At 42.8% G+C, this 25,951-nt stretch overlaps 1 protein-coding gene across 2 annotated transcripts in view; it reads left to right on the top strand.

The window, feature by feature from the left end:
• dock1 (dedicator of cytokinesis 1) overlaps positions 1-25,951 on the top strand; it is a 744,225-nt gene that overhangs the window by 569,038 nt on the left and 149,236 nt on the right. For both annotated transcript variants that reach the window (XM_068052738.1, XM_068052739.1), the window contains exon 31: positions 6,519-6,619. In XM_068052738.1, coding sequence (XP_067908839.1) covers positions 6,519-6,619 — 101 coding nt within the window. The remainder of the gene's footprint in view (positions 1-6,518; positions 6,620-25,951) is intronic.

The raw sequence follows: 25,951 nt of genomic DNA, 5'->3' as shown, positions 1-25,951 counted from the left end.
TTGCTCTACGGCAGCGAGGCCTGGACAACGTATGCCAGCCAAGAGCGACGTCTCAATTCATTCCATCTTCGCTGTCTTCGGAGAATACTTGGCATCAGGTGGCAGGACTATATCTCCAACACAGAAGTCCTTGAAGCGGCCAACATCCCCAGCTTATACACATTACTGAGTCAGCGGCGCTTGAGATGGCTTGGCCATGTGAGCCGCATGGAAGATGGCAGGATCCCCAAAGACACATTGTACAGCGAGCTCGCCACTGGTATCAGACCCACCGGCCGTCCATGTCTCCGTTATAAAGACGTCTGCAAACGCGACATGAAATCGTGTGACATTGATCACAAGTCGTGGGAGTCAGTTGCCAGCATTCGCCAGAGCTGGCGGGCAGCCATAAAGACAGGGCTAAATTGTGGCGAGTCGAAGAGACTTAGTAGTTGGCAGGAAAAAAGACAGAGGCGCAAGGGGAGAGCCAACTGTGCAACAGCCCCAACAAACAAATTTCTCTGCAGCACCTGTGGAAGAGCCTGTCACTCCAGAATTGGCCTTTATAGCCACTCCAGGCGCTGCTTCACAAACCACTGACCACCTCCAGGCGCGTATCCATTGTCTCTCGAGATAAGGAGGCCCAAAAGAAAGAAAGAAAAGAACTGCAAGGTTCAGTGCATGGTCTCAGCTATTTACAATCTTATATCAAAGACTTAGATGAGGAGACTGTAATGTATCCAAGTTTGCTGATGATGCAAAGTTAGGTGGAAAAATAGGCTGTGAAGAGGAAGCAAAGATGCTGCAAAGGAATATAGACAGGTAAAGTGAGTGGGAAAGAACATGGCAGATGGAATATGATGTGGGAAAATGTGACGTTTTCCTTTTTGTAAAGAAAAATAGAAAAGCAGAATAGTTTTTAAATGGTGAGAGATTGAAAAATGCTGGTATTCAGAGGGACCTGGGTGCCATTGTACACAAGTCACAAAGTTTACATGCAAGGTACAGCAAGCAATTAAAAAAAAAAGTTATGTTAGCCTGTATTAGAAAGGGATTGGAGTACAAGATTAAAGAAGTCTTACTACAATTATAGTGCCTTGGTGAAAGCACAACTGTGGTACTGTATACAGTTTTGGTATCCTTACCAATGGAAAATAAATTTCCCTTCGAGGGAGTGTGATGAAGGTTCACTAGACTGATTCCTAGAATGAAGCGATTGACCTATGAGGAGAGATTGAATAGACTAAGCCGATACCCCCTAGAATTTAGAAGAATGAGAGGTGATCTCATTGAAACATGCAAAATTCTTAAGAAGCTTGACAGTAGAGCATGGCCCGAACCCGATCAGGCCCAACGACATGTGTTGGGTTCGGGTCGGGTCTTCCGGGTCCGGCATTTGGGGTCGGGTCAGACACAGTGACAGCAGGACGTCAAGGCGGGAAACGTGCATTTGTAGTCCGCACTAGTCTGCAGTGAGCGATTCCATCCAAGGTAGAGTGCAACCTCTTCAATGTAATCAACTTTATTCTGGTGGTCGGGTTGGGCGCGGGAAAAAGTCAAAGGAACCGGGTTGGGCTTGGGTCAGATGTGGTTCTATAGGGGTCGAGTTTCATTTGTAGACCCAAGCAGGCCTTTACTTGATAAGGTTGATATAACGAGGATGTCGATCCCGGCTGGGGAGTCTCGAACTAGGGGTCACAGTTTCAGAATGAGGGGTCAGCTATTTAGGACCTCGATGCGGAGAAATTTCTTCACTCAAAGGGTTATGAATCTTTGGAATTTTCTATCCCAGAGAACTGTGGCATTGAGTATATTCTGGATAGAGGTCGATAAATATTTGAGTAATAAGGGAATCAAGGTATGTGGCAATAGTGTGGGAAGGTGGAATTAAGGTAGAATATCAGCTGTGATCTTATTGAATGGCGGAGCAGGCTTGAAGGGCCGAGTGGCCCACTCATGCTCCTATTTCTTATGTTCTTGTGTTCTCTCCACTGGGGGGAACAAGAATGCAATACTTCGTGTACTCCCTACATTCTTTTCCTTGTGTGCAGTACAACAGGTTGCACTGAAAAGCAAACTTTTACTTTCCATGAGCTGAAGCATGATCTCGGGCTACAAACTTCAAATCATTTTTGTTAAGAGGAGGATCAACCACGATGAAAATAAAATAGCAGAAAGATACCAAAAATGGTGTTTAGCTAAAATTGCAAAACTTCAATAATTCTTGTCAGCTTATTCTTGTAATCGGAATTTGCTCAGCACTTAGTTCATTTGATGTGTAAATAAAGAATGTCAATTTTTTTATCTCGCATTTCGTTCATTTAGAAGGATTTTTTTTAATACAGGGCATTAGTCTTTTATGAAAGAGTTTAGGCAGTTTTTTTTCCTTTGGTATGAGATCTGAAGTAAGCCATTACTGAAGAGCAGTTAACAAATGGTTGCTAGGAAATAATTTAGTGCTGTTGTACTCCTGAATATCCTACAGATGTAGGTCCGAAGAGCATTGCCATCAGTTTTTTTATATGATTCCTAACTATACAGAAAGATTGAATAAATGAGAAAGAATATTAGATTACTTATCATAGATACGCTGTTCTTAATCTGTTTTAAAAAATACACTCTACTCTGTTTCCACCAGCTTATCCCTTTTTTCTTTCTGTGCTGGTGTAGGTTGAAGATATTTTTATTTTATTTGCTGTACATTCACTGCTTCTCATGCTTGGATCTCAATACTGCTTCCTCTGAGCTAGGAACTAAGGTGCCACCAATTTGAAGCCTTATCCATGGCAAAGTAATAATGAATCTATCCCAGGACACGCAACTCTTAAAGAAAGAATGTCCCATGTAATTATTTACTGCTGTCCTGCCACAGTATGATAGCAACTTCTGTTTCAACATGAAGCTTGAACCACTATGAAAAAATGAACATAATTGCAAAGAGACATATAAAGTAGAAGGGCTCATGCTAGTTATACTGCTATGCACTGCAGAATAGTTTTCCATCATAGACTTCTCTGAAATCTTACTGACATGCCCTATCGTACATTTTTGCTTTTTTTGTGAACATTTTCTGTAAAGATAGCATTCATTACATGGTGACTCAGCAGATGCAGTGCATCATAAAAATAGGGCATCGCACCAGGACCACTGGTTTAACACAACTAAATGAAATGCTGTTTTTATTCAAGGATATTCTGGTATCCTTCGGAGAATACTTGGCATCAGGTGGCAGGACTATATCTCCAACACAGAAGTCCTTGAAGCGGCCAACATCCCCAGCTTATACACACTACTGAGTCAGCGGCGCTTGAGATGGCTTGGCCATGTGAGCCGCATGGAAGATGGCAGGATCCCCAAAGACACATTGTACAGCGAGCTCGCCACTGGTATCAGACCCACCGGCCGTCCATGTCTCCGTTATAAAGACGTCTGCAAACGCGACATGAAATCGTGTGACATTGATCACAAGTCGTGGGAGTCAGTTGCCAGCATTCGCCAGAGCTGGCGGGCAGCCATAAAGACAGGGCTAAATTGTGGCGAGTCGAAGAGACTTAGTAGTTGGCAGGAAAAAAGACAGAGGCGCAAGGGGAGAGCCAACTGTGCAACAGCCCCAACAAACAAATTTCTCTGCAGCACCTGTGGAAGAGCCTGTCACTCCAGAATTGGCCTTTATAGCCACTCCAGGCGCTGCTTCACAAACCACTGACCACCTCCAGGCGCGTATCCATTGTCTCTCGAGATAAGGAGGCCCAAAAGAATTCTGGTATATTTGTTGGTGCTTTGGGAACAGAACTCTTTGGCCACAAAATTCAACTCCATAGTTCTGATGGTTTCAGTGCTATGGGAGCTGTTCAAAATGATAAATGACTGGGAAGGGAGCACTCCTCACCACTTCCAGCGCAGCCTGCGATGTTTGTAAGGGCAATAGTACAAGTGTCCCGTGTATGCGGCGCATGTATGCAGAGTGGGCACAATGTAATGTCAGTCAGCGTGTGACACTGATTTGACGCCCGACCTCCCATTTTGGATCTTGCCACTCCAATTAACACTATCTCTTAAACATGCACAATTGAGCATGTGTTCAGTTGCATGATGGACCGCCTGCCCCCCTACCACCGGTACTTTTTAAAGGCATCACCATCCCTTGCTACTTTTAAATCTGAATGCACAGCAAACTTATTACATCAATGTGCCTATTGCAGTTAGATTTCTGATATTTAGCAGTACTGGGTAGGGAGAATGCAGTTTAGTTGCACTGGATGCATTATGAAGTTTTGATGGCATAGAGGCATGGTTTTGGGATTTAGGAATATTGGGGAATTGTTTTGCATTTTGGTAGGCTTTGGAAGAACTGAGATGGAGCTAATGGCATTTCGCAACATAGGGAGGGGGACTTTGGTTTGGCATCATTGTGGAAGAGGATGGGACTCTTGTTTTGTGAAATGGGGTGGAATGTGAGATTTGGCTCACTGATGTATTCCTCTTGTCTGAGGGCAGTTCATGAGCCTGACTGCACAGGAGAAGACTGCGACCCACATTTGGAAATGTTACATTTCCTATCTTGTTTGGAAATAAAAATTGGGCAGTTTTTACAATAAAATTTTAATTTGCAGTGCCAGTTTTACACACTAACTATTTGTTGGAAATCTGTTTCCATGTTTCTTGCACTTGGATGCAAGAAATGAGAAAACTTGGAAACAAGAAACGGGAAAAATCCTTTTTACCTTGATTCCAGATATTTTGATCTGAACAAGTTAACAATGCTATCAAAAAAAGTAATGAAGATAAATCATTGTTAATGATAATTTGAGTTTCTCATCAGTTAAATCATGGTTTGTGTGCAAGAGTGCACTTTTCAAATAAAATGGATGCTCAGTTGTTTTGTAGGATGATGCAAAACATTACTATTTATACTCGTTCCAGGAGGTTATAACACATCATTAGTGCTTCACTTGAGACACTCTTTATTAAAATTACATTTTAATTATATGAAAATTTTTAAACACTGAAGTTAGTTGAGCTTCAGCCACTGTTAGTTTGATTGATTCCAAGGATGAGAAGTTGTCCAATGAGGAGAGATTGAGTAGAATGGGCTTATATTCTCTAGCGTTTTGAAGAATCTCACTGAAAAGTATAAAATTCTTAGAGAGCATGAGAGAGTAGATGCCAAGAAACTGTTTCCCTGGGTGGACAGTTAAGAACTTGAGGTCAAAGTCTCACAGTGAGGTGTTGACCATTTAGGACTGAGATGAGAAATTTCTTCACTCAGTGAAGAATCTTGGGAATTCTGTACCCCAGAGGGTGATGGATACTCAGTCATTGAGTATATTTAAGACTTGGGTTGGTAGATTTTTGACCTCTAGGGAATTCAAGGTGACAAAGTGGCATTGAGGTAGAAGATCAGCCATGATCTTTGTGAATGGCAGAGCAGGCTCAAGGGGCCCTATGGCCTACTCCTGCTTCCATTGCTTATGTACTTAAGTTATAAGTTGCTAAAACATTGGGCCGGAATTTGCAGTCAATGGTGAAGCTGTTCATTACACTTGCCCACAGATTTTGATTAGGTTTTGCGATGGAACATGCGATAGTTAGAAATCTACTTCAGTGCTACACCCTCTACAGTAGAGGTGTGCAAAGGAAACCCGACACAAGCCCAAATGCTGGACCCGGAATCCGACCCCCGCCCCCCCCCCCCCCCGACCCGAACCGGGCACATGTTGTCGGGACCCGTCTTTACATGTGTCAGGGTCGGGTCGGGCTTCTGGGTCCAGCATTCGGACTTGGGTCAGGTTTATTTGCACACCTCTACTCTACAGGGGACCTTGGGCCTGTGTGAATAGGGCAAGCGCTTGCGTATCTGCTTAGCCAGGCAGATTAAAGAATCTTTACTGAGGCATACAGAGTCTGAACCAGGAAGTGTAAGTTAGAATATTTAATTCAATACTAAATCATGTACAGAAAGCAAAATAAAGGGGTTGAAAGAGACAAAGGGAAACGTTTTTAAAATTATTCAAATGTTTTAATTTTTTAAAATCTCCAATATTTAAAGTCTGAAGTAATGTGACTCCACGCTTGTGAAATTAATTTTCAGTATCCGAGAGGTTGCTTGGCTGTAATCAAGACTTATCATTCCATTAAAAATCCCTTACACTAGAAAGGACAAGCCTTAACTTTCTCTGACGAGTTTAGTGGCTATCTATTTGGTAAGTATTCCATGAGTTTTAGTGGTGAGTTTTTCAGCGAAATACCAGTATAGCGTAACTTGTGGAGGAGCAGGGCAACTTGGACAGCAACTTCCTGATTTCTGTGTTTAACCTTGCATGTGCAGCCATTGGAGTTTGCTATCCAATCTACTCTTTAATAACAATGACTGCTGATAGGCTTACTGTTGTTTCTGCCACAAAATCAGGGCCAATACAGATGCGATTCCACAAACGGTAATCCACTCATGTCAAATTAACATTTGTCATCTCTCCACATTTGGTTTGCCTGATGGTTTTATGTTTCTCGCTTACTTTCTTTTACTGTCTAATTTACAGTTATGGAATAACTACTTTCACCTGGCTGTTGCTTTTCTCACTCAAGAATCACTTCAGTTAGAGAACTTCTCCAGTGCAAAACGTGCCAAAATAATCAGCAAGTAAGTGAATGATTCAAATCTCATGATACAGGTTTCTTAGAACGTTGTCCAGTTTTCTATTTGTGAAGAAAATGTTTCCACTTCTATAATTTGAACAGTTGATATCACTGTATATGTATATTTTTTTTTGTTGAGTGTTCATGAAATTTTATATCTAAAAAATCTTGAAATTGCAAACTTAAATCGACCTACGGTAGTAAGATTATTAAACAATTGTGAAAGAAAAAAATAAAGTTTGTTACTTTCAGCGAGAAAAAAAGTGTCTCCCTTTGGAGGAGGAGCATCCTCTGTAATACTACAGTTGGTTAGATTTTGTGACTGTCGCCATCAGTCAGTCAGCCTATAGGCCTGAATCCCTGCCCAAAATTTCCATGTGTAGATATTTGGGCATAAATCATACATTGCAATGTTCAGCATGGGCCTTACTATAGATGAAGCCCGAGTCACAGGCTTATATAGCTTCAGTTTCTAAAATGATCACAAAGTCTGGGCTTAATTGTGTTTCATTGGACCTAATATTTCTCTCTGAAGCATCCATTATATCAGATTTCTGCTCCCTTTCACTGTAAAATAAAAGATTCCAGGGCTTCTTAAAATAGTCAGTCCTGAGCCTGCAGAGCCATAAAAATGAGATGGGAGGGGACATTTACAGACCTGTTTTCACAGTTTCACCTCCAAATAACAGAAGGGCACACAATGAAGCTGGTGTTTGGCCTTAATTTGCAATCCCTTCTGGTCATAAGGTCTGAGGGGGCCAGTAAGCAAGGAAAAGGAGTCCTGAAAAGGTAAGCACTATCATTTGCTGACATTAATGTTAGTTCTGTTAGTTGGGAATAGGGAATTTTTTTAAAATTTAAGCTCTTGGAGCCTTATAGCTGCTGTAGCAAAACAACAGTCAGAAGGGCCTGAGGCTGGCAGCCAGTCCTTCAGGTATGATCAGCAGTGTTCCCAAGACAAGGTTCTTCTGAGGGGTGCTGCCCTGGGGGTGTAACAGGTTATGCAAATTACCCAAACCACCAAGCGTGTATTTTCTGAGTTCTGGACAGCACAAACCAAAGAATGAGAAGCAACATTGGCCCCTTTAAGGCTTTATATTGATAAACAAAATAGCTCCAGAATACTAAAATTGTTAAATTTATTAAGATTTTGACAATTTGGCATATTGGTTTGATTCCATGCAATTTATAAAATAAAGTAAAAAGCAATTTTTTTATCTTTAAATTCATATTTGATGTCACAGATGCATTGTGGGATATTCTCATAAATTAGTTTGCTAAATTCCAGTATTGTAGTGCAAAGCTATACAAAGCTACACTATATATCCTGTAATTGGTTTGCTGTCGGTTTAGAGTGATTCTTGAACTGTTCTGATTTTGTCAATTCAGTCAAAGCTATCAGGTAAAATAGGTCTTATGCTATTGTTTGGGACTAAAAGTAATCATTTGTGTCTCAGTGTATGTGTGCTTTGAATGTGCAGCAATAAGTGAGGACTCAGTTTAGATGACTTCTGACATAGACTCGATATGAAGTCCAGTAAACATTACCTAGCGCTGCAGATAAATTTCATAACTCAGTGGTTGGGGGTGGGGGGGGGGGGGAAGGAGAATCATTTCAGTTTTGATATTTTTTTTTTCTAGTGTTCTGCCCTTTCTCACCATTCCAGAATTTGGTAATTCGTGTAAGGGTACAATTCAAAGACTCAAGCACACCTCTATTCTGTCACCCAAGAAGCCACTTTTGTGTGCGAGTCCAGACCATGAGCATTGGCATAATTTTTGACAAAGGTGGGGATCTGTCTTTACCTGATATTCTAAGCGTGCATAGTTTCCTTTAAAAAGCAGTGGATAGTGAGCAGCAGTGAAAACCTAACTGAGACAAGTGTAATTCCCACCACTGCCCCAGTCACAGTGCCAGTGTTCAGCCAATTTGATCCACACCATATGGTATCAAGAATTGGCTGAGTGCATTGGATATAGCGAATGCAGTGGGCCCTGACAACATTGCAGCTGTATGTTGAAGATTTGTGTACCAGAACTAGCCATGCTTCGAGCCAAGCTGTACCAGTACAGCTGCAACGCTGGCATATTTACCTGATAAACTGGAAAATTGACTTGGTATGTCCTATCCATAAAAAGCAGGATGAATCCAATCCGGCCAATTATGTACCCATCAGTCTATTCTTAATCACCAGCAGAGTGATGGAAGGAGTCAGCTAGCTTAAAATTAAAAAAAAAAGTCATGATGTACTTTTGAAAATTCAGTAAGATTTTCCTGTGTTATGGGACTGTTAACTTTTAAAAAGAGAAAGTCGAATTCCCAGTTATTACTGAAAGAAGTAGGGCACAAAATTTCACATTTTAAACAAAAACTATACTGTACAAGAGTTAAACAAAGTAAAACTGCTGACTTAACACTACAATTTGAAGCACTTAAACTTTCAACTTAAAATCTTAACAGAACATGACGATGTATACTTTAAACTCTAAATCTCAACAAAACACTCTTGTTTGACTGTAGCTTCCACCCCAAGAGTTCCCCTATACGTTACAGTATCTTGGTGGTTTGTTCGCTTCTCCTGGGGCCAATCCGAAATGTAGCACAGCTCTTAGGAATTCACTTTGCTTTTCCTTAATTCCTCAACTGTCTTCTGAGGTATGAGATTTCCTGGGGATTTTCCTCTAACTTCAGCTAGGCAATCCTCCAGTTCTGTTCCAACACCTCCCGAATCTGGCCTTCCAGGCTGGAGCTTGGAACTCACTCAAACATCAGGGCCTGGTTCCTGATGGCCTCTTCTGCTGAGTCCAGCAGCTTTCAAAGCCAACTGACTGTCTGAGCCAGCACAGAGAAAAGAAAATACCTGACCAAAGACAAACACCTGACCAAAGACCAACACCTGCATCATCTGTCTCCATAGCAATGTGGTACATATAGGATGTTCCAAATAGCAATTTAAGATAACTACCTCGAACTGCAAACATCTGTTTTATTTCTGATACCCATATGAAGAATTGATATTGCTAACAATGACCGAGCAATCCCTTCTATACTTTCTGGCTTCAGCTCCCAACTAAACAAGCCCACCTGCTGTTGTATGCATCTTACCTCTCTAACTGTCTCTGTAAGCACTCATGGAGAGCTCTTTAAACCTTTAATATTGGGTGGTCTGCAACATTTTGAAATTCTTACAGCTACACATTTAATTCTCCACAACTAAAGGTGACCTCTAAAATATTAATACAAACCACAAACTAGGTGATCATAACACCTGCAACATTTTATTTCATTGTACTGGATTAAATCACTATTCTTTAATTAACTTCTGATAAGGGCAAAGAAACCTCCTGCTGATCACCACCTACTGCCCTCCTTCAGTTGATGAATCAATACTCCCCCATGTTGAACACCACTTCGAAGAAGCACTACGAGTAGCAAGTGCACAGAATGTACTCTGGGTGGGGAATTTCAGTGTCCATCACCAAGACTGGGCTTGCAGCAGGCTGTGAGAGGGCAAAACCCACTTGACCTTTTGCTCACCAATCTACCTGTCGCAGATGTATCTGTTCGTGACAGTGTTAGTAGGAGTGACAACTGCACAGTCCTTGTGGAGATGATGTCCCATCATCACACTACAGGCACCATCCACTGTGCTGTGTGGCACTTTCACAATGCTAAATATAATGGATTCTGGGCATCAGTGAGGCACTGTGGGCCATCAGCAGCAGCAGAATTGTATTCCACCATAATCTGTAACCTCATGGCCCGGCATACCCTTCATTCTACCTTTACCATCAAGCCAGGTGACCAACCCTGGTTCAATGAGGAGTGTAGAAGAAAGTGCCAGGAGCAGTACCAGGCATACCTGAAAATGAGATGCCAACCCGGTGAAACTAAACACTACATGCATCCTGAACAGTGAAAACAGCATAATACCGACAGCACTTAGAGATCCACACCCACGGATCAGATCAAAGCTCTGCAGTTCTGCCACTTCGAATCGTAAGTAGTTGTGGACAATTAAAGAAGTAAGAGGAGGAGGAGGCTCTGTTAACATCCCCATCCTTAACAATGGCAGAACACAACATGACAGGCGAGAGAATTTGTAACCATCTTTAGTCAGAAGTGTCGAGTGGTTGTTCCATCTCTGCCTCCTCCTGAGGTCGCCGCCCTCACATATGCCAGACCAGCCAGTTTGATTCACTCCACATGATATCAAAGGAACGGCTGAGTGAACTGGATACAGCAAACCCTATGGGCCATGACAACATCCCAGCTGTAGTGCTTAATATTTGTGCTCCAGAACTAGCCACACCTTGAGACAAGCTGTACCAATACAGCTACAACACTGGCATCTACCTGAAAAAGTGTAAAATTGCCGAGGTATTTCCAGTCCATAAAAAGCAGGACAAATCCAGTCCGGCCAATTACTTCTTCATCAGCCTACACTTGACCATCAGCAAAGTGATGGAAGGAGTTATTTATTAGCTAGCACTTAGTCACTAATGACCTGCTCACCAGAGCTCAGTTCGGGTCCCACCAGTTCCACTGACTCTAGACCTCCTTATAGCCTTGGTCCAAACATGGACAAAAGAGCTGAATTCCAGAGTGTTTGAGTGACTGCCCTTGGCATCAAGGCAGCATTTGACCGAATGTGGCATCAAAGATCCCCAGTAAAATTGAAGTCGACTGGAATCGGGGGAAAACGTTCCACTAGCTGGAGTTATACGTAGCACAAAAGAAGATGGAACAAAAACAGAAAATGCTGAAAATACTCAGCAGGTCAGGCAGCATCTGTTGAAAGAAAAACAGAGTTAACGCTTCAGGTCTGTGTGCCCTTTCATCAGAACATCAGACCTGAAACGGTAACTCTGTTTTTCTGTCCACAGATGCTGCCTGACCTGATGAGTATTTCCACCATTTTCTGTTTTGTTTCAGATTTCCAGCATCCGCAGTATTTTGCTTTTGTACAAAGGAAGATTATTCTGGTTGTTGGAGACCAATCATCTCTGAATGCTGCACAATGTCCTAGGCCCAACCATCTTTAATTGATGCATGAATAACATTCCATCCACCTTAAGGTTAGAAGATCGCTGATGATTGCACACTGTTCAGTTCCGTTCACAATTCCACAGATACTGAAGCAGTCCGTGCTCACATGCAGCAAGACCTCAACAGTATCCTAGCTTGGGCTGATAAGTGGCAAATAACATTCGCACCACACAAGTACCAAGCAATGACCATCTCTAAAAAGAGAGAGTCTCTCCATCTCCCCTTGACGTTCAATGGCATTGCCATTGTCGAACCCCCTACAATCAACATCCTTGGTGTCGCCATTAAACAAAAGCTTAACTGGACCAGCCACATAAATACTGTAGCTACAAGACCAGGTCAGAGGCTGGGTATTCTGCAGCGAGTGATTCATCTCCTCCTGAAAGCCTTTCCACCATCTAAAAGTCAAAAGTCAGGAGTGTGATGGAATACTCTCCACTTGCCTGGATAAGTGCAGCTCCAGCAATACTCAAGAAGTTTGGCACCATCCAGGACACATAAGCCCACTAGATGGGAACCCCATCCACCACTTAAGTCTTCACTGGTGCAACGTGGCTGTAGTATGTCCCATCTGCCATTGGTGCCATGGTCTGGACCGAATCATAGACTCATAGTGTCATTACAGCACAGAAGGAGGCCATTCGGCCCATCAAGTTTGTGCTTGATTAATCCAGAGCAATCCAGTCGTCCCATTCCCCTATTCTATCCTCATAGCCCTGCAAATTTATTTCCTTCAAGTACCCATCCAATTTCCTTTTGAAATCATTCATCATGTCCACTTCCATCACCCTCGTAGGCAGCCAGTTCCAGGACAATTACCACTCACTGCGCTAAACAGTTTTTCCTCATATCCCTCTTGCATCTGTTGCCCAAAAACTTCAATCTGTGTCCCCCAGTCCTGGTACCATCAGCTAATGGGAACAGTTTTTCCTTGTCTCCCTTATCATAACCTGTACACATCTATCAAATCTCCCCTCAACCTCCTTTGCTCCAAGGAGAACAATCCCAGCTTCTCCAATCTAAGCTGGTAGCTAAAATCCCTCATTCTTGGAACCATTCTGGTAAATCTCCTCTGCACTCTCTCAAGAACCCTCACATCCTTTCAAAAACGTGGTGACCAGAACTGGACGCAATACTCTCGTTGTGGCCTCACCAGAGCATTATAAAGGCTCAGCATAATTTCCTTGCATTTGTACTCAATATCTCTATTTATGAAGCCCAAGATCCCATATGCTTTGCTAACCACTCTCTCAATATGTCCTGCCACCTTTAAAGGTCTATGTACATGCATCCCAGGTCCCTCTGTCCCTGTACACTCTTTAAAATTGTGCCATTAAGTCTCTATTGCCTCTCCCTATAGCTTTTGCCAAAAATCCATCACCTCGCACTTCTCTGTATTAAATTCCACTTGCCACTTGTCTTGCCCATTCTGCTAGCCGATCTGCATCCTGTTGCAGTCGCTTTGCGTCATTCTGACTGTTTGGCACTCCTCCAACTTGGTAGCATTGGAAAATTTTGAAATTTTACTCTGTATTCCAATCTCCAAGTCATTTATATATATCAAAAAAGCGTCCGAGTATTGACCCTTGGATAACACCCCTGTCTATCTATCATCCTCCAGTTTATGTTTAGAGATGCAGCACTGAAACAGGCCCTTCGGCCCACCGAGTCTGTGCCGACCATCAACCACCCATTTATACTAATCCTACACTAATCCCATATTTCTACCACATCCCCACCTGTCCCTTTATTTCCCTACCACCTACCTATACTAGGGGCAATTTATAATGGCCAATTTACCTACCAACCTGCAAGTCTTTTGGCTTGTGGGAGGAAACCGGAGCACCCGGAGAAAACCCACGCAGACACAAGGAGAACTTGCAAACTCCACACAGGCAGTACCCAGAATTGAACCCGGGTCGCTGGAGCTGTGAGGCTGCAGTGCTAACCACTGGAAAGTAACCATATATCACGCTGTTTTCTGTCCTTAAGCCAATTTTTTTATCTAGGCTGACTCTGACCAACCCATTCCATGACACTCAATTTTGTTAATCAACCTTTTTAAGATTCCCGAGGTCTGCCAAAAAAATTAATAGAATCAAATCCACCTAATGACACCAATTTAGGAAACCAAAAACCAAATGGACAAGATTTCACTTTTGTAAATTTTATTTCAACACTCAAACCAAAACGGACATAAATTAAACATGAATTAACAGTTAAATCACAATTGGTGTATATATCTTAAAGGTGACGTTAATTAGCAGATGCACCAAGGAAAGTTCTTACAGTCCACTGATCAGTCTCACAGCACAACAAAACCAAGATCTTCCTCAGGTAGCTTTTAGTCTGGTCGTCCAGGATATGGAATTGAAGTAATGATGTTTTGTCAATAGCAAGCAATGCAGTCTTTCCTTTAACGGGTCAGTCTTGTTGCCGCTCAAAGCAATGCGGCCTTGCCCTCTATTGCCCTGATGGTGTGGCTGAACTGATAACTTTTCAATCGCCGAAGACAACGGTAGCAACTCTTATTCTCCAAAGATCAGCTACCAGGAAACAGGTTCCAATTCAAAGAGCCTGTCCCTTTAAAATCAACAGCATCCAGCTTTTTCTTGTTTGGCAGCCCCTGGAGACTCTTAAAACAAACAACATCCAGCTCTTTCACTGGCTTCTTGTGAAAAACACATGGCCTTTTCCTGGCTTAACACAGACTCTGTTGTTTTCTTGACAAAACTCATACAGTTTTTCCCTTTTCTGGCTTCACCCTGTAGAGCTTCTTGACAAACTGAAACAAAAACTGCCAGTCACATGTATCTGGCTTAAAAAAAACTTTTTCCCTCAGTTACAAGACTGCTTGTTTATATAATCTGAGTTTAACTTGAACTCCCCAGCTTCAAATCAGGGACCATCTCTTAAACACAAGCTGTACAGAACTCCGTTTACAGCTGGAGTATTGCATACAGTTCTGGTCACCACAATACAGGAAGGACATAATTGCTCTGGAGAGAGTACAGAGGAGATTTACAAGCATTCTCTCTCCACAGATGCTGCCAGACCTGCTGAGTATATTGTTTTTATTTCAGATTTACAAGCATGTTGCCAGGGCTTGCAAATTGCAGCTATGAGGAAAGATTGGATAGGCGAGGGTTGTTTTCCTTAGCACAGAGGAGGCTGAGGAGTGACTTAATTGAGGTGTACAAAATTATGAGGGGCCTAGATAGAGTAGACAGGAGGGACCTGTTTCCCAACCGGAGAGGTCAATTACCAGGGGGCACAGATTTAAGGTGATTGGTAGAAGGATTAGAGGGCACATGAGGAAAAACTTTTTCACCCAATGGGTGGTGGGTGTCTGGAATTCACTGCCTGGATTGGTGGTGAAGGCAAAAACCCTCAACGCATTTAAAAGGTACCTTGACCTGCACCTGAAGTGCTGTAACCTGCAAGGCTACAGACCAGGTGCTGGAAGGTGGGATTAGATTGGGCGGCGAGTTATTTTGGGCCTGTGTAGACACGATGGGCTGAAAGGCCTCTTTCTCTGCTGTAACTTTTCAATGGTTCTATGAAGATTCCTTAACATCACCTCCCTTAACAGAAAAGAAAATCTTGCAGTCATAAGGTTTTCTTTAAAACAGTTCAAAAATACAAAAATCCTTAATATCATAAACCTTTTCACCAAGTAGATTATTATATACTATACAGATAACATTTCCTGTGCTATAATTACATTGGCTTAACCAGTAATAACATTAAGATCAATAGGATACTGACATGGTAAAATGTTCATATTTCAGAACTTTCCTTCACTCTTATCCCCTCTCATAAACTCTGGACAGCGTATCAGCAAATTGCATTGCCTTTTCCTGCAACATGTACAATTTTCAGTGGGTGTAACGTTAAGCTCCAGCAAAACAACCTGAGGTTCATTGTTCTGAAATTTTCCTGAAACACAAGTGAATTATCATCAGTATAAACCAATATCTCTCTCTGGATATTGATTGCATATACTTCAAATTGTTTTAAAGCCAGTAGGATCATCGGAAATAGGAGCAGGAGTAGGCCATTCGGCCCATCGAGCCTGCTGTGCCATTCAAACAGATCATGGCTGATCATCTACCTCTACGCCATTTTTCCCCACGAGACCCATATCCCTTGATAGTATTCAGAAATCTTTCGATTTCTGTCTTGAACATGCTCAATGATTGAACTTCAACAGCTCTCTGGGGTAGAGTATTCCACAGATTCACCACCCTCTGTGTAAAGAAATTCCTCCTTATCTCAATCTCAGTCTTAAATGGCCTGCCTCTTATTCTGAGACTGTGTCCCCTTGTTCTAGACTCAACAACCAAAGGAAACATCCTATCCATATCTACCCTGTCACGCCCTGTAAGTTTCAATAAGATCACCTCTCATTCTTCGAATCTCTAGAGAATACAAGCCCTGTTTCCTCAATCTGTCCTCAGAAGACAGATTGTGTCAGGAAATTGTGGGGCGGCACAGTGGCGCAGTGGTTAGCACCACAGCCTCACAGCTCCAGGGACCCGGGTTCGATTCCGGGTACTGCCTGTGTGGAGTTTGCAAGTTCTCCCTGTGTCTGCGTGGGTTTTCTCCGGGTGCTCCGGTTTCCTCCCACAAGCCAAAAGACTTGCAGGTTGATAGGTTAATTGGCCATGATAAATTGTCACTAGTATAGGTAGGTGGTAGGGAAATATAGGGACAGGTGGGGATGTTTGGTTGGAATATGGGATTAGTGTAGGATTAGTATAAATGGGTGGTTGATGTTCGGCACAGACTCGGTGGGCCGAAGGGCCTGTTTCAGTGCTGTATCTCTAATCTAATCTAAAAAAAAAGACAATCCCCCCATCCCAGGAATTAGTCTGGTGAACCTCCGATGCACTCCCTCTATGGCAAGTTATATCCTTCTTTAGATAAGGAGACCAAAACTGTACACAATACTCCAGGTGCGGTCTCACCAAGGCTTTACACAACTGAAGCAATACATCTTTACTCCTGTACTCAGATCCCCTTGCAATGAAGGCCAACATACCATTTGCCTTCTTAATTGCTTGCTGCACCTGTATACTAGCTTTGGGTGACTGATGAGCAAGGACACCCAGGTCTCTTTGGACATCAACACATCCCAACCTCTCACCATTTAAGAACTACTCTGCCTTTCTGTTTCTTTCTACCAAAGTGGATCACTTCACACTTATTCACATTATATTCCATTTGCCATGATCTTGCCCATTCATTTAGCCTGTCCAAATCCCCTTGAAGCCTCCTTGCATCCTTCTCACAACTTACATTCCCTCCTAGTTTTGTATCATCCACATATTTGGGAATATTACACTTGGTCCCCATATCCAAATCATTTATATAGATTGTAAACAGCTGTGGCCCAAGCACTGATCCTTGCGGTACCCCACTAGTAACAGCCTTAAAGCTTCTTTTTCAATGGTCGAGTACTTTGATGTTTAAGCTACCTAGAGAAGTAGCTAACAGGCCGTTCCATTCCAGCATCGTCATCATGGCGCAGTGCCACTCCTACCCCTACATCAGTGGCATCGATAACCATTTTTGTTTATTTAAATATGGGGCTGCAAGATTCTATCATTAAAATGGCCTTTAACTTTTCAAATGCAGTTTGGCAAGGCTCTGACCATTCAAACTTCACATTCTTCTTTAACAGGTTTGTCAATGGGGTGACTATGGTGCTGAAATTAGGGACAACCTTCCTGGAGAATCCACACATACCCAAAAATCGTAACACTTCTTTCATTGGCTTGGGCTCAGGAAAATCTACGATCACCTGAACCTTGGCCTCTCACAGTAGCACTTGACCTTGGCCCACGATATGTCCCAAATATGTGACTTTGACTTTGGCTTTGGGAAATCTGCTCTTTCCCAGGTTTATGACTAGGTTATTTTTGGCTGGCCTGACAAACAGAGCTCTCAAATGTCAGACATGATCACGCCATCTTTGAAATGTGGCCGGTGCATTTTTCGTACCAAATGGCATGACTTACATTGGAACAGACCATCTGATGTCACAAAAGCAGATATTTCTTCATCTTGATCAGATAAGGACATGTAACAGTATCCTTTAAGCAAATCAATCTTGCTAACAAATGCCGAGGTCTCCACCCTATCAGTACAATCCTCAAGCCTTGGGATCCGAGTCTGTCTTAGTTACCGCATTAACCTTTCAGTAATCTATTCAGAACCTTTGAGAACCGTCTGGTTTTGATATTAAAACAACCAGAGAACTCCAACTACCTTGACTAGATTCAATTATATCATTATGCAACATGTACTGAATGTCCTCCCTGACTTTAGATAATTTACTGGGATTGAGTCCGTAGGCTTTTTGTTTAACTGGTTTAGCCTCTCCTGCATCAACTTCATGAATCGCCAGAAAAGTACAGCCTGGCTTATCTGCGTATATAGGCTTATACTCCCTTAATAAGTCAGCTATGTCTTTCCTCTGGTGCTCAAGTAGATGTTGCAGTATCTCATCCAGACCCTCTTAACACTTCTGTGTTCGCCAGCTTCACCACAGGATGCTCAATCTGGGAACACTGAGAATTTCAACCAATATATGGTATCTGCTGCCAACCAGTCTGGAAGACAAATTTTGAGGGTCAAATTATGATCATTTGAGGGATAAAGTTATTCTGTTTGTAATTACTTGTATTTCGTTAGGATAATGCTGAACCATGAGGTATAATATAGTTATTCAATTATAACTCAGTCAGCCTTAGTGGCATAATATTTTCATAGACATGAAAAATGGCAGCTGAAAAGGGTTAATGCCCTGTGGGTTTGTACCATAACAAAATCCATTTTTAATCTATTAGAAGTTGTCAGACAAGGAAAACAGCTATTCTTCCAAGCTTAATGAGATATCATCTGGGCGCCAGCGTAAATGAAGAGTACAATGGTTCATCACTGAACAAAAATAGCATAAGAAGACAGCTGTCAACATATATGCAAAAAATTTAGGTCAACAGACATGAAATCTATTAAATCAACTTCTGTACTTTCCTGTCCAGTCAAATCAATTGCTCTATAAATCTACTGAACTTTGTGTCTTTTGATTAAATCATGTTACATCTTGAAACCTATTTTCCTATTAAGTAAAAGAGGGGGCCCAGTCTGTTTAACTGTCAAAACAAATTACATATTGTGTGTTAATATGGTAACTGCACATCTTTAATGCAGTTGCTTCCCCGATGTGTGAAATACCACCTATCAGTCATTCCTCGCTATTCGTTCATTTGTTTTTTTTTACTGCAGCAAAACCAGTAAGTGATTTGTAAACTGAATTCCAGTTGTTAAAGTAGAATTTCGTGCCCCCAAATTTTAGCTGATATCAGTTGATGTATAATGACTGACCTCAATGTTTCTAAGATAAGGAAGGGAAAATCAGGCAGGTTCCCACCATGTACTGAAAGTGGGGATCAGATGAAACAGGATTGGGCTGAGTTGTTAAGTTATCCATAATCAAGTAACTACTGACATTCTAGTGCTAATTTTAGTTCAGAAAGAGCAGCAAGCATGAGGCCAATAGAACAAGTGTTGAGCTCACCCCAGCTTGCTGATGTGAGGGCCAAGCCATTTTAACTCCCTTGGCTTGTTTGAATTGATTGGTGTTAACTTCCACCCGGACCTGATGGCAATATCGTCAGGCCAGTGGGTGGTGGTCAAGTAAACATGCCAGGAGGCCACAGCCAAATGTTAATCTGTTCATTGTGTATCAATTGTTTGATTATATACATGTGGAGGGTATTAATTGGGGTCTTACTTGAGCACTTATAAGCAGAGCATGATGAAGGGTTTGAGTGAGGAGCTACATGTTTATAATCCTTTTACTCTGTACAATAAATGTGAAACTGAGTAAAGATAGGCTCCAGGAGTATCCTTCCATAACAAACTTTCTGGAGTTTAACACAAAGACCTAAGGGAATGATCCCTGGCATGTTATGTGAAGGTGTTGGGGTCCAATGCAGTGGCTAGAAGCCTGGGGCCTAGGAGGCCCAAGGATTCCTTGTGGGGCCTAGAAGAGTACTCCTCCTCCTGGGCCCCAAGATACCATTATTTAAAAATCACCCACGTTCTGGGCCTAATGATCCTCGATACTAGGTTTTCCTGGTAAGGCTGGCATCAGGTGGCATCCTTGCTGCTGTCAGTTAAAGTGTGGTTGGGGTCCAAATAACCTTTCGGGTCAAGGCCGCGAAATGTACCTGTTAAAATGGTGATGGACAAGTACTCAGCATAGCTCCCGTGAGTATGACGCTGCTGATATTTTAATCGCCGCCCCCCCCCGCCATCCTCAACACATTCTCCATTCTCATTAAGTATGGGGCTTGTATGTCTAGACCTATACAATTATAGAATGGCCACTATATAAGAATATAAGAAATAGGAGCTGGAGTAGGCCATTTGACCCTTCGAGCTTGTTCTGCCATTCAGTGAGATCATGGCTGATCAACCTCAATTCCACCTTCCTGCACTATCCCTATCTCTCTTAATTCCCTTAATATGGAAAAATCTATTGATCTGTGTCTTGGATATACTCAATGACTTAACATCCACAGATTTCTGGAATGAAGAATTCCAAAGATTCATGACTGTCATGCAGGCATCCACCTGTCAAGAATGAGGCATGTTAATTTTGCCACATGGACATTAAATTTCAAATTGTTGCTGGGAAGAAAAGGCCTGTGACAAGGTGTTGCCAGGCCCCTGGCTGGAAAGACATTTTTGCATATTAACAGACAGTGTTGGAACAAAGGAGCTATCCCCTGCTCCAATACAATCCACAAACAGACTTGGTCAAACCAGTTGGTCACATGACTAACCTGCTTAGCAGTCTGGGTTTTTTTCTGAATTGTGCAGTTTTTTGAACTGGGAGCCGGCAAAAAGCAGAATGCTCCTGGATTGAAAAGACCTCTCCTGGCTGGCTCGCCACAGCCTCTCTTGTCTGCTCCCATCTCTTTCTCATGGAACTCCAAAACCCACTGAAGACACATGAATCCCAAGAGAGAAAAGTCTCCTACAGGTTTAAGAAGAATACTGGGCCCCAATGAAAAGCAAGAGCTACCTACAATCAAGGACTCTACAGTGAGCTCGAAGAACCTTAACAGCAACTCTTCAGATATTGCCTCAAACTTTTCCAGTTTATTTTTCTTCTCTTTCTGTCCCTATCTGCATGTGTGTATCGCGTATGCATGCCAGCTTGGGCATGTCGTGTATCCATAGGCGTTAACCGAATTAGAGTTTAAGTTTAATGAATTTCACTTTTCTTATTTAAACGTGAGAAAACCTGTTGTGCTGGTTTCTTTGCCTTAGAATTGTAAAGCGGTGAACAAGGATTCACCAAGGGGGAGCTAAAAACACGGCATGTTTAAAATTAAACCCTGTTACAGCAAGACCAGGTGAAGGCTGAAAGGGAACCCTAGACCTCTTTCTCACCTGGTCGTAACAACGACCTAATATTGAAATTACTCCTCATCTCAGTCCTAAATGGCCGACTCCTTTTACCAACACAGTGACCCCTAGTTCTAGGCGCCTCAGCCAGAGAAACATCTTCCCAGCATCTACCCTGACGAGCCCCTTAAGAATGTTATATGTTTCAGTGAGATCACCTGTCATTCTTCTAAACTGTATGTAATATAGTGAGAGTGGGGCCAGTGCGTAGAAAACAACCAAAAGACTATCATATCACTCTGAGTTATAGGTTGTTTATGCACCTATGCTTGAACAAACAACCCAGTTGTCACATTAATGACTAGTAGTACTATTAAGCCATTGTTTAAGTTCTATATGTGTATTATAATTTGTACATTTTATACAATACTTAGGCATTAAATGGGTTAAAATATTAAGCTCGCTTTTTGGTAGGAGTGTGTGGGCAGCTGGTAGATCTGGAAGTGGGTATGCAATAAGTAAAGTTTGAGAATCTCTGCTCTAAAGCAAGTGTATCCTTCCTTTAGTAAAGAAACCAAAACTGTATACTGTACTCCTGGTGTGGTCTAACCTAGGCCCTATATAATTATAGTAAGACTTCTTTACTCTTATATTCCAATCCCTTTGATATTAAGGTTAAGTTACCATTTGCTTTCCTAATTGCTTGCTGTACCTGCATGTCCCTCTGAATACCAGGATTTCCTTGTCTACCATTTAAAAAATATTCTGGTTTTCTGTTTTTCCTTCCAAAATGGATAACTAAGTACTTTCCCACATTATATTACATCTGCCCTGTTCTTGCCCACTCACTTAACCTATCTATATCGCTTTACAGCCTCATTGCGTCTTCCTCATAGCTTAAGTGCCTATCTAACTTTGTATCTTCAGCAAACTTGGATGCGTTACACTTAGTCCCCTCATATAAGTATAGATAATAAATAGCTGAGGCTCAAGCACTAAACCTTGCAACAGCCTGCCAACCTGAAAATCACCCATTTATTCCTACTCTCTGTTTTTTCTCCATTAACTAATCCTCAATTCATGCTAATATATTACCCCTAATCCAATGAGCCATAATCTTGTGTAATAGCCTCTTGTGTGGCATCTTATCAAATGCTTTTTGAAAATCCAAATACACTACATCCAGTGGTTTCCCCCTTATCTACCCTGCTAGTTATAACCTCAAAAACAAACAGATTTGTCAAACACGATTTTCCATTCATAAATGGCTGCGTTTGCTGACAATGCTAGCACTAGGTGGCGCTGCAGTGGCACATGCACAAATGCAGCATGTGCCACTAAAACGTCACAGTCTGCGACTTCAGGTAGCTGCCAGGACTAAAGATGGCGCTGCTCAAATAATCACACGAAGGCAACCTGACCTAAACACATGGCAGCACACGATGACAGGAGGGAGAAAGCGGGCGGGCTGGGGACGGAGGGGGAGAGTGGAGCGGGATGGGGGTGGGCAGGGGGAGCGGAGCTGGCCAGTGAAAGGGGGGGAGCGGAGCGGGCCGGGGATGGGACGAGCGAGCGGGCCGGTGCCGGGGGGGTGGGGGGGTGAGCGGAGCGGCCGAAAGAGCGGAGCAGCGATGGGGGGAGCAGAGCAGCTGGAGAGAGCATCGGGGGTGGGGGGGGGGGGGGGGGGAGTGGAGCGGCCGGAAAGAGCAGTGAGGGCGGGGGGAGCGGAGCAGCCGGAGAGAGCAGCAAGGGGGGGTAGCGGAGCAGCCGGAGAGAGCAGCGAGGCGGGGTGGGGGGGGGGAGTGGAGCGACCAGAGAGAACAGCAAGAAGGTGGAGCAGAGCGGCCGAAAGAGCGGAGCGGCCGGAGAGAACAGCGAGGTGGAGAGCGGAGCTTGACGCATGGGTGAATACGTTAGCGTTGCATTGCTGTACGCGTAAAGCACATGCGCAGAGGCTGACCAGGTGTGTTGCCTGAAGATGCACACATCACGCGATGATGTCATCGGCGCATGCGCTAACCAGTCCTGGCAAGTCGGAACACAGCGCCCGCGCAGAGAGCAGGAGCCCGTCTGCGCTAGTGCACACCTTGGCGCAGCCTGATGACGTCAGTGTCCGGCTGCGTTGTCAGGAATCACTTTGTTCATAAATCCATGTTGCCTCTGCCTAATCATGTCATGATTTTCTTATTGCCCTGTTATCACATCCCTAATAATAGGTTCTAGCATTTTCCCTACTATTGGTGTCCGGCTAACTAGTCTATAGTTCCCTGTTTTCTCTTTCTCTTTTCTGGAATAGCGGGTTTACATATGCTACATTGCAATCCATGGGGATTGTTCCTGAATGTCGGGAATGCTAGAAGAACAAAACCAATGTCTCCACTAGCTCTGTAGCTACCTCTTTTAAAAAACCTAGGATTCAGTGAGGTACCAGATGAATGTTGGCACCTGTGAAACTGACTCTTAAGAGCCAGCACTTTCAGGAGAGAGGGCGAGCAACTGAAAAACACTGATACCTGGAAAAAATAAAAACATGAATGGAGCTGTCTGCCATGAGAAGTATTGAATAAATGATAATCAGTTGCATGATAAGTATAGACATCCACTGTAAAAAGTTTTGACATTGTGTTTCTCGATGCTTAGCAATCATTTCGGTTTTGAATTAAGTTACAGTGACACACGCAAAGGTCATTTCTTTGAAGCATCTCAAAGATGTCTGTCCCTTGCATTGTACTATCTTTGGAGAAGTGGCCATTCTGTGATGCTGCCTTGCCTTATATTTATGCAAACATTCTCTCAAAGGTTTTATGTAGAAACTATAGCAAAGTGGAGAGACCAAGGCTTTTTTTTATATATAACCTGTTCTTTAATCTACTTTTAAAACATGATGGCTTTATGTTATGAATGCAAGTTAGCCAGTGTAAGTAGATATTTTGAGTTTTTATTTTTTAATTGCTGTACCAGTTTATGCTAGTAATAGCTGCTTCATTGAAAACTTGTCCAATTCCAAGGAGCTTAAAATCTTTGCTTGTGTAGTTATGAATTACACATCATGCAGTTTGATAGCCATGAATAATGTTTCTTATGGTGTGTGCTTCCTTACCGGTAAACAGTCATTCCTCAGGACATCTCAAGGGCAAACTGAACCATATGTCACCTTCATTCAGTCTAATCTTGATTTGTTTACACAGCTTTCTCCAATCTGCTTTTTTACGATACACCACATGTGGAGTGGGGGTAGAGCTTCAGCTAGCTGCCAGTTACAGTATTAGTGATTGTAAAGTTTGTGTAACTCTGCACATTGTAAAACATCAAATTAAGTTCCAGTAGAGATGAGATAATTTTTCTAAACTTGCACCTGGGATTCACCCATTTCCTGCTTGCGAAGGTGAGGAAAGAGGGACAGAGACCTGTTTCAGTGGTCCCTGCCACTTTTACTTTTCCCTGACATTTCCAGGGCAGTCTTGGGAGTGGTGGGCACAGGCCCAGCATTAGTATGCAAAATAGATCGGATGAGGCATTTCCAGCCAAATTCACTACCAAATTTTCAGGTGCAAGGCACAGCCAGGAGGTAAGCCTGAGCCGGAGGGGCCTCTAAACAGGAAATGGTGACTGTTCTATGCCTGGACAGGCACAGTGTGCTTCTTCTGTACAACTCCAGGGCAGAGGACAACCAGGAAAACTGACCCCACAGTGAACAGAATATTGTTTGTCACTCCTAATGTACTTTCCCAGTTATATTTGTACCAAACAACATAATATTTTAACAAAATTGGGGGTAAAGGAGACTGCAGTTGTAATACAAATACAATGGTTGCTGTTGAGTAGAAGAACACAGAGAATTGTGTGTGCATATTCAAAAGCAGGCAATGAACATTACTTTCTTGCCTAAAATAAAAACAGCAAGTGCTGGAAAAACTCAGCAGGTCTGGCAGCATCTGTGCAGAGAGAAGCAGAGTTAATGTTTCAGGTGAGTGACCCTTCTTCAGAACAGGAAATGGTGACTGTTCTATGCCTGGACAGGCACAGTGTGCATCTGTACAACTCCAGGGCAGAGGACAACCAGGAACAATGACCCCACAGTGTACAGAACTTCTGAAGAAGGGTCACTGACCTGAAACGTTAACTCTGCTTCTCTCTCCACAGATGCTGCCAGACATGCTGTGTTTTTCCAGCACTTTCTGTTTTTATTTCAGATTTCCAGCATCCGCAGTATTTTGCTTTTATTACTTTCTTGCCTCTAATTGCCAGTGAAAGTTTTGATAGTGTTATGAACGCTGGACTTTGTAGTATGGTTGTTTTAAAAACTGTGATCTTTAATGCAGTGTAAAATGGACATTCGGAGGAAATATGTGACCTCTCACAAAATCTACCCAGAGACAAGCCAAGGGTCTTGGTTACCATGAGAACAGGAACCCAGATCAAACACCCTTTTGAAAGTAGGGTGCAAGGTTGTCACACCTAAAGGACAAATGGGTTTTGTTCTCCTAGACTCTCAGATTGTAAACAGGGAGCCAGGGGCTCTGAAATGAAGATTTGAATTGCAATTTTTAACACCTGGAAACAAGGAAAAGTCCAGGTGGTGTTGCTATGGTCAGACTTATGGTCTCTGAGAATTGTAAAAGGCCAACGACTATTGACTTGATCTGGATAAATTTGAGAGGCTTTCCAAAGCTTGGGGCTGAAACGAAGACCAGCAGTCAGCTGTGCTACTGAGAGAGAGAGTGAGGGAGGGCGGGAAGCCAGTGGGCTGTTTCTGGGGTGACAGCTGCTCTCAGATACAGCAAAAGGCTGCTAAGATTTCAAACAGGTTCGAAGGCTCGAGGTTTGCGGAGGAGAAAAGACAGACAGGGTCATCAGAGG

Source organism: Heterodontus francisci, chromosome 20 (assembly GCF_036365525.1).
Source record: "Heterodontus francisci isolate sHetFra1 chromosome 20, sHetFra1.hap1, whole genome shotgun sequence".
Lineage (NCBI taxonomy): Eukaryota > Metazoa > Chordata > Chondrichthyes > Heterodontiformes > Heterodontidae > Heterodontus > Heterodontus francisci.
Note: the sequence above shows the minus strand (reverse complement) of the source record. Positions and strands in the feature narration are given on the sequence as shown.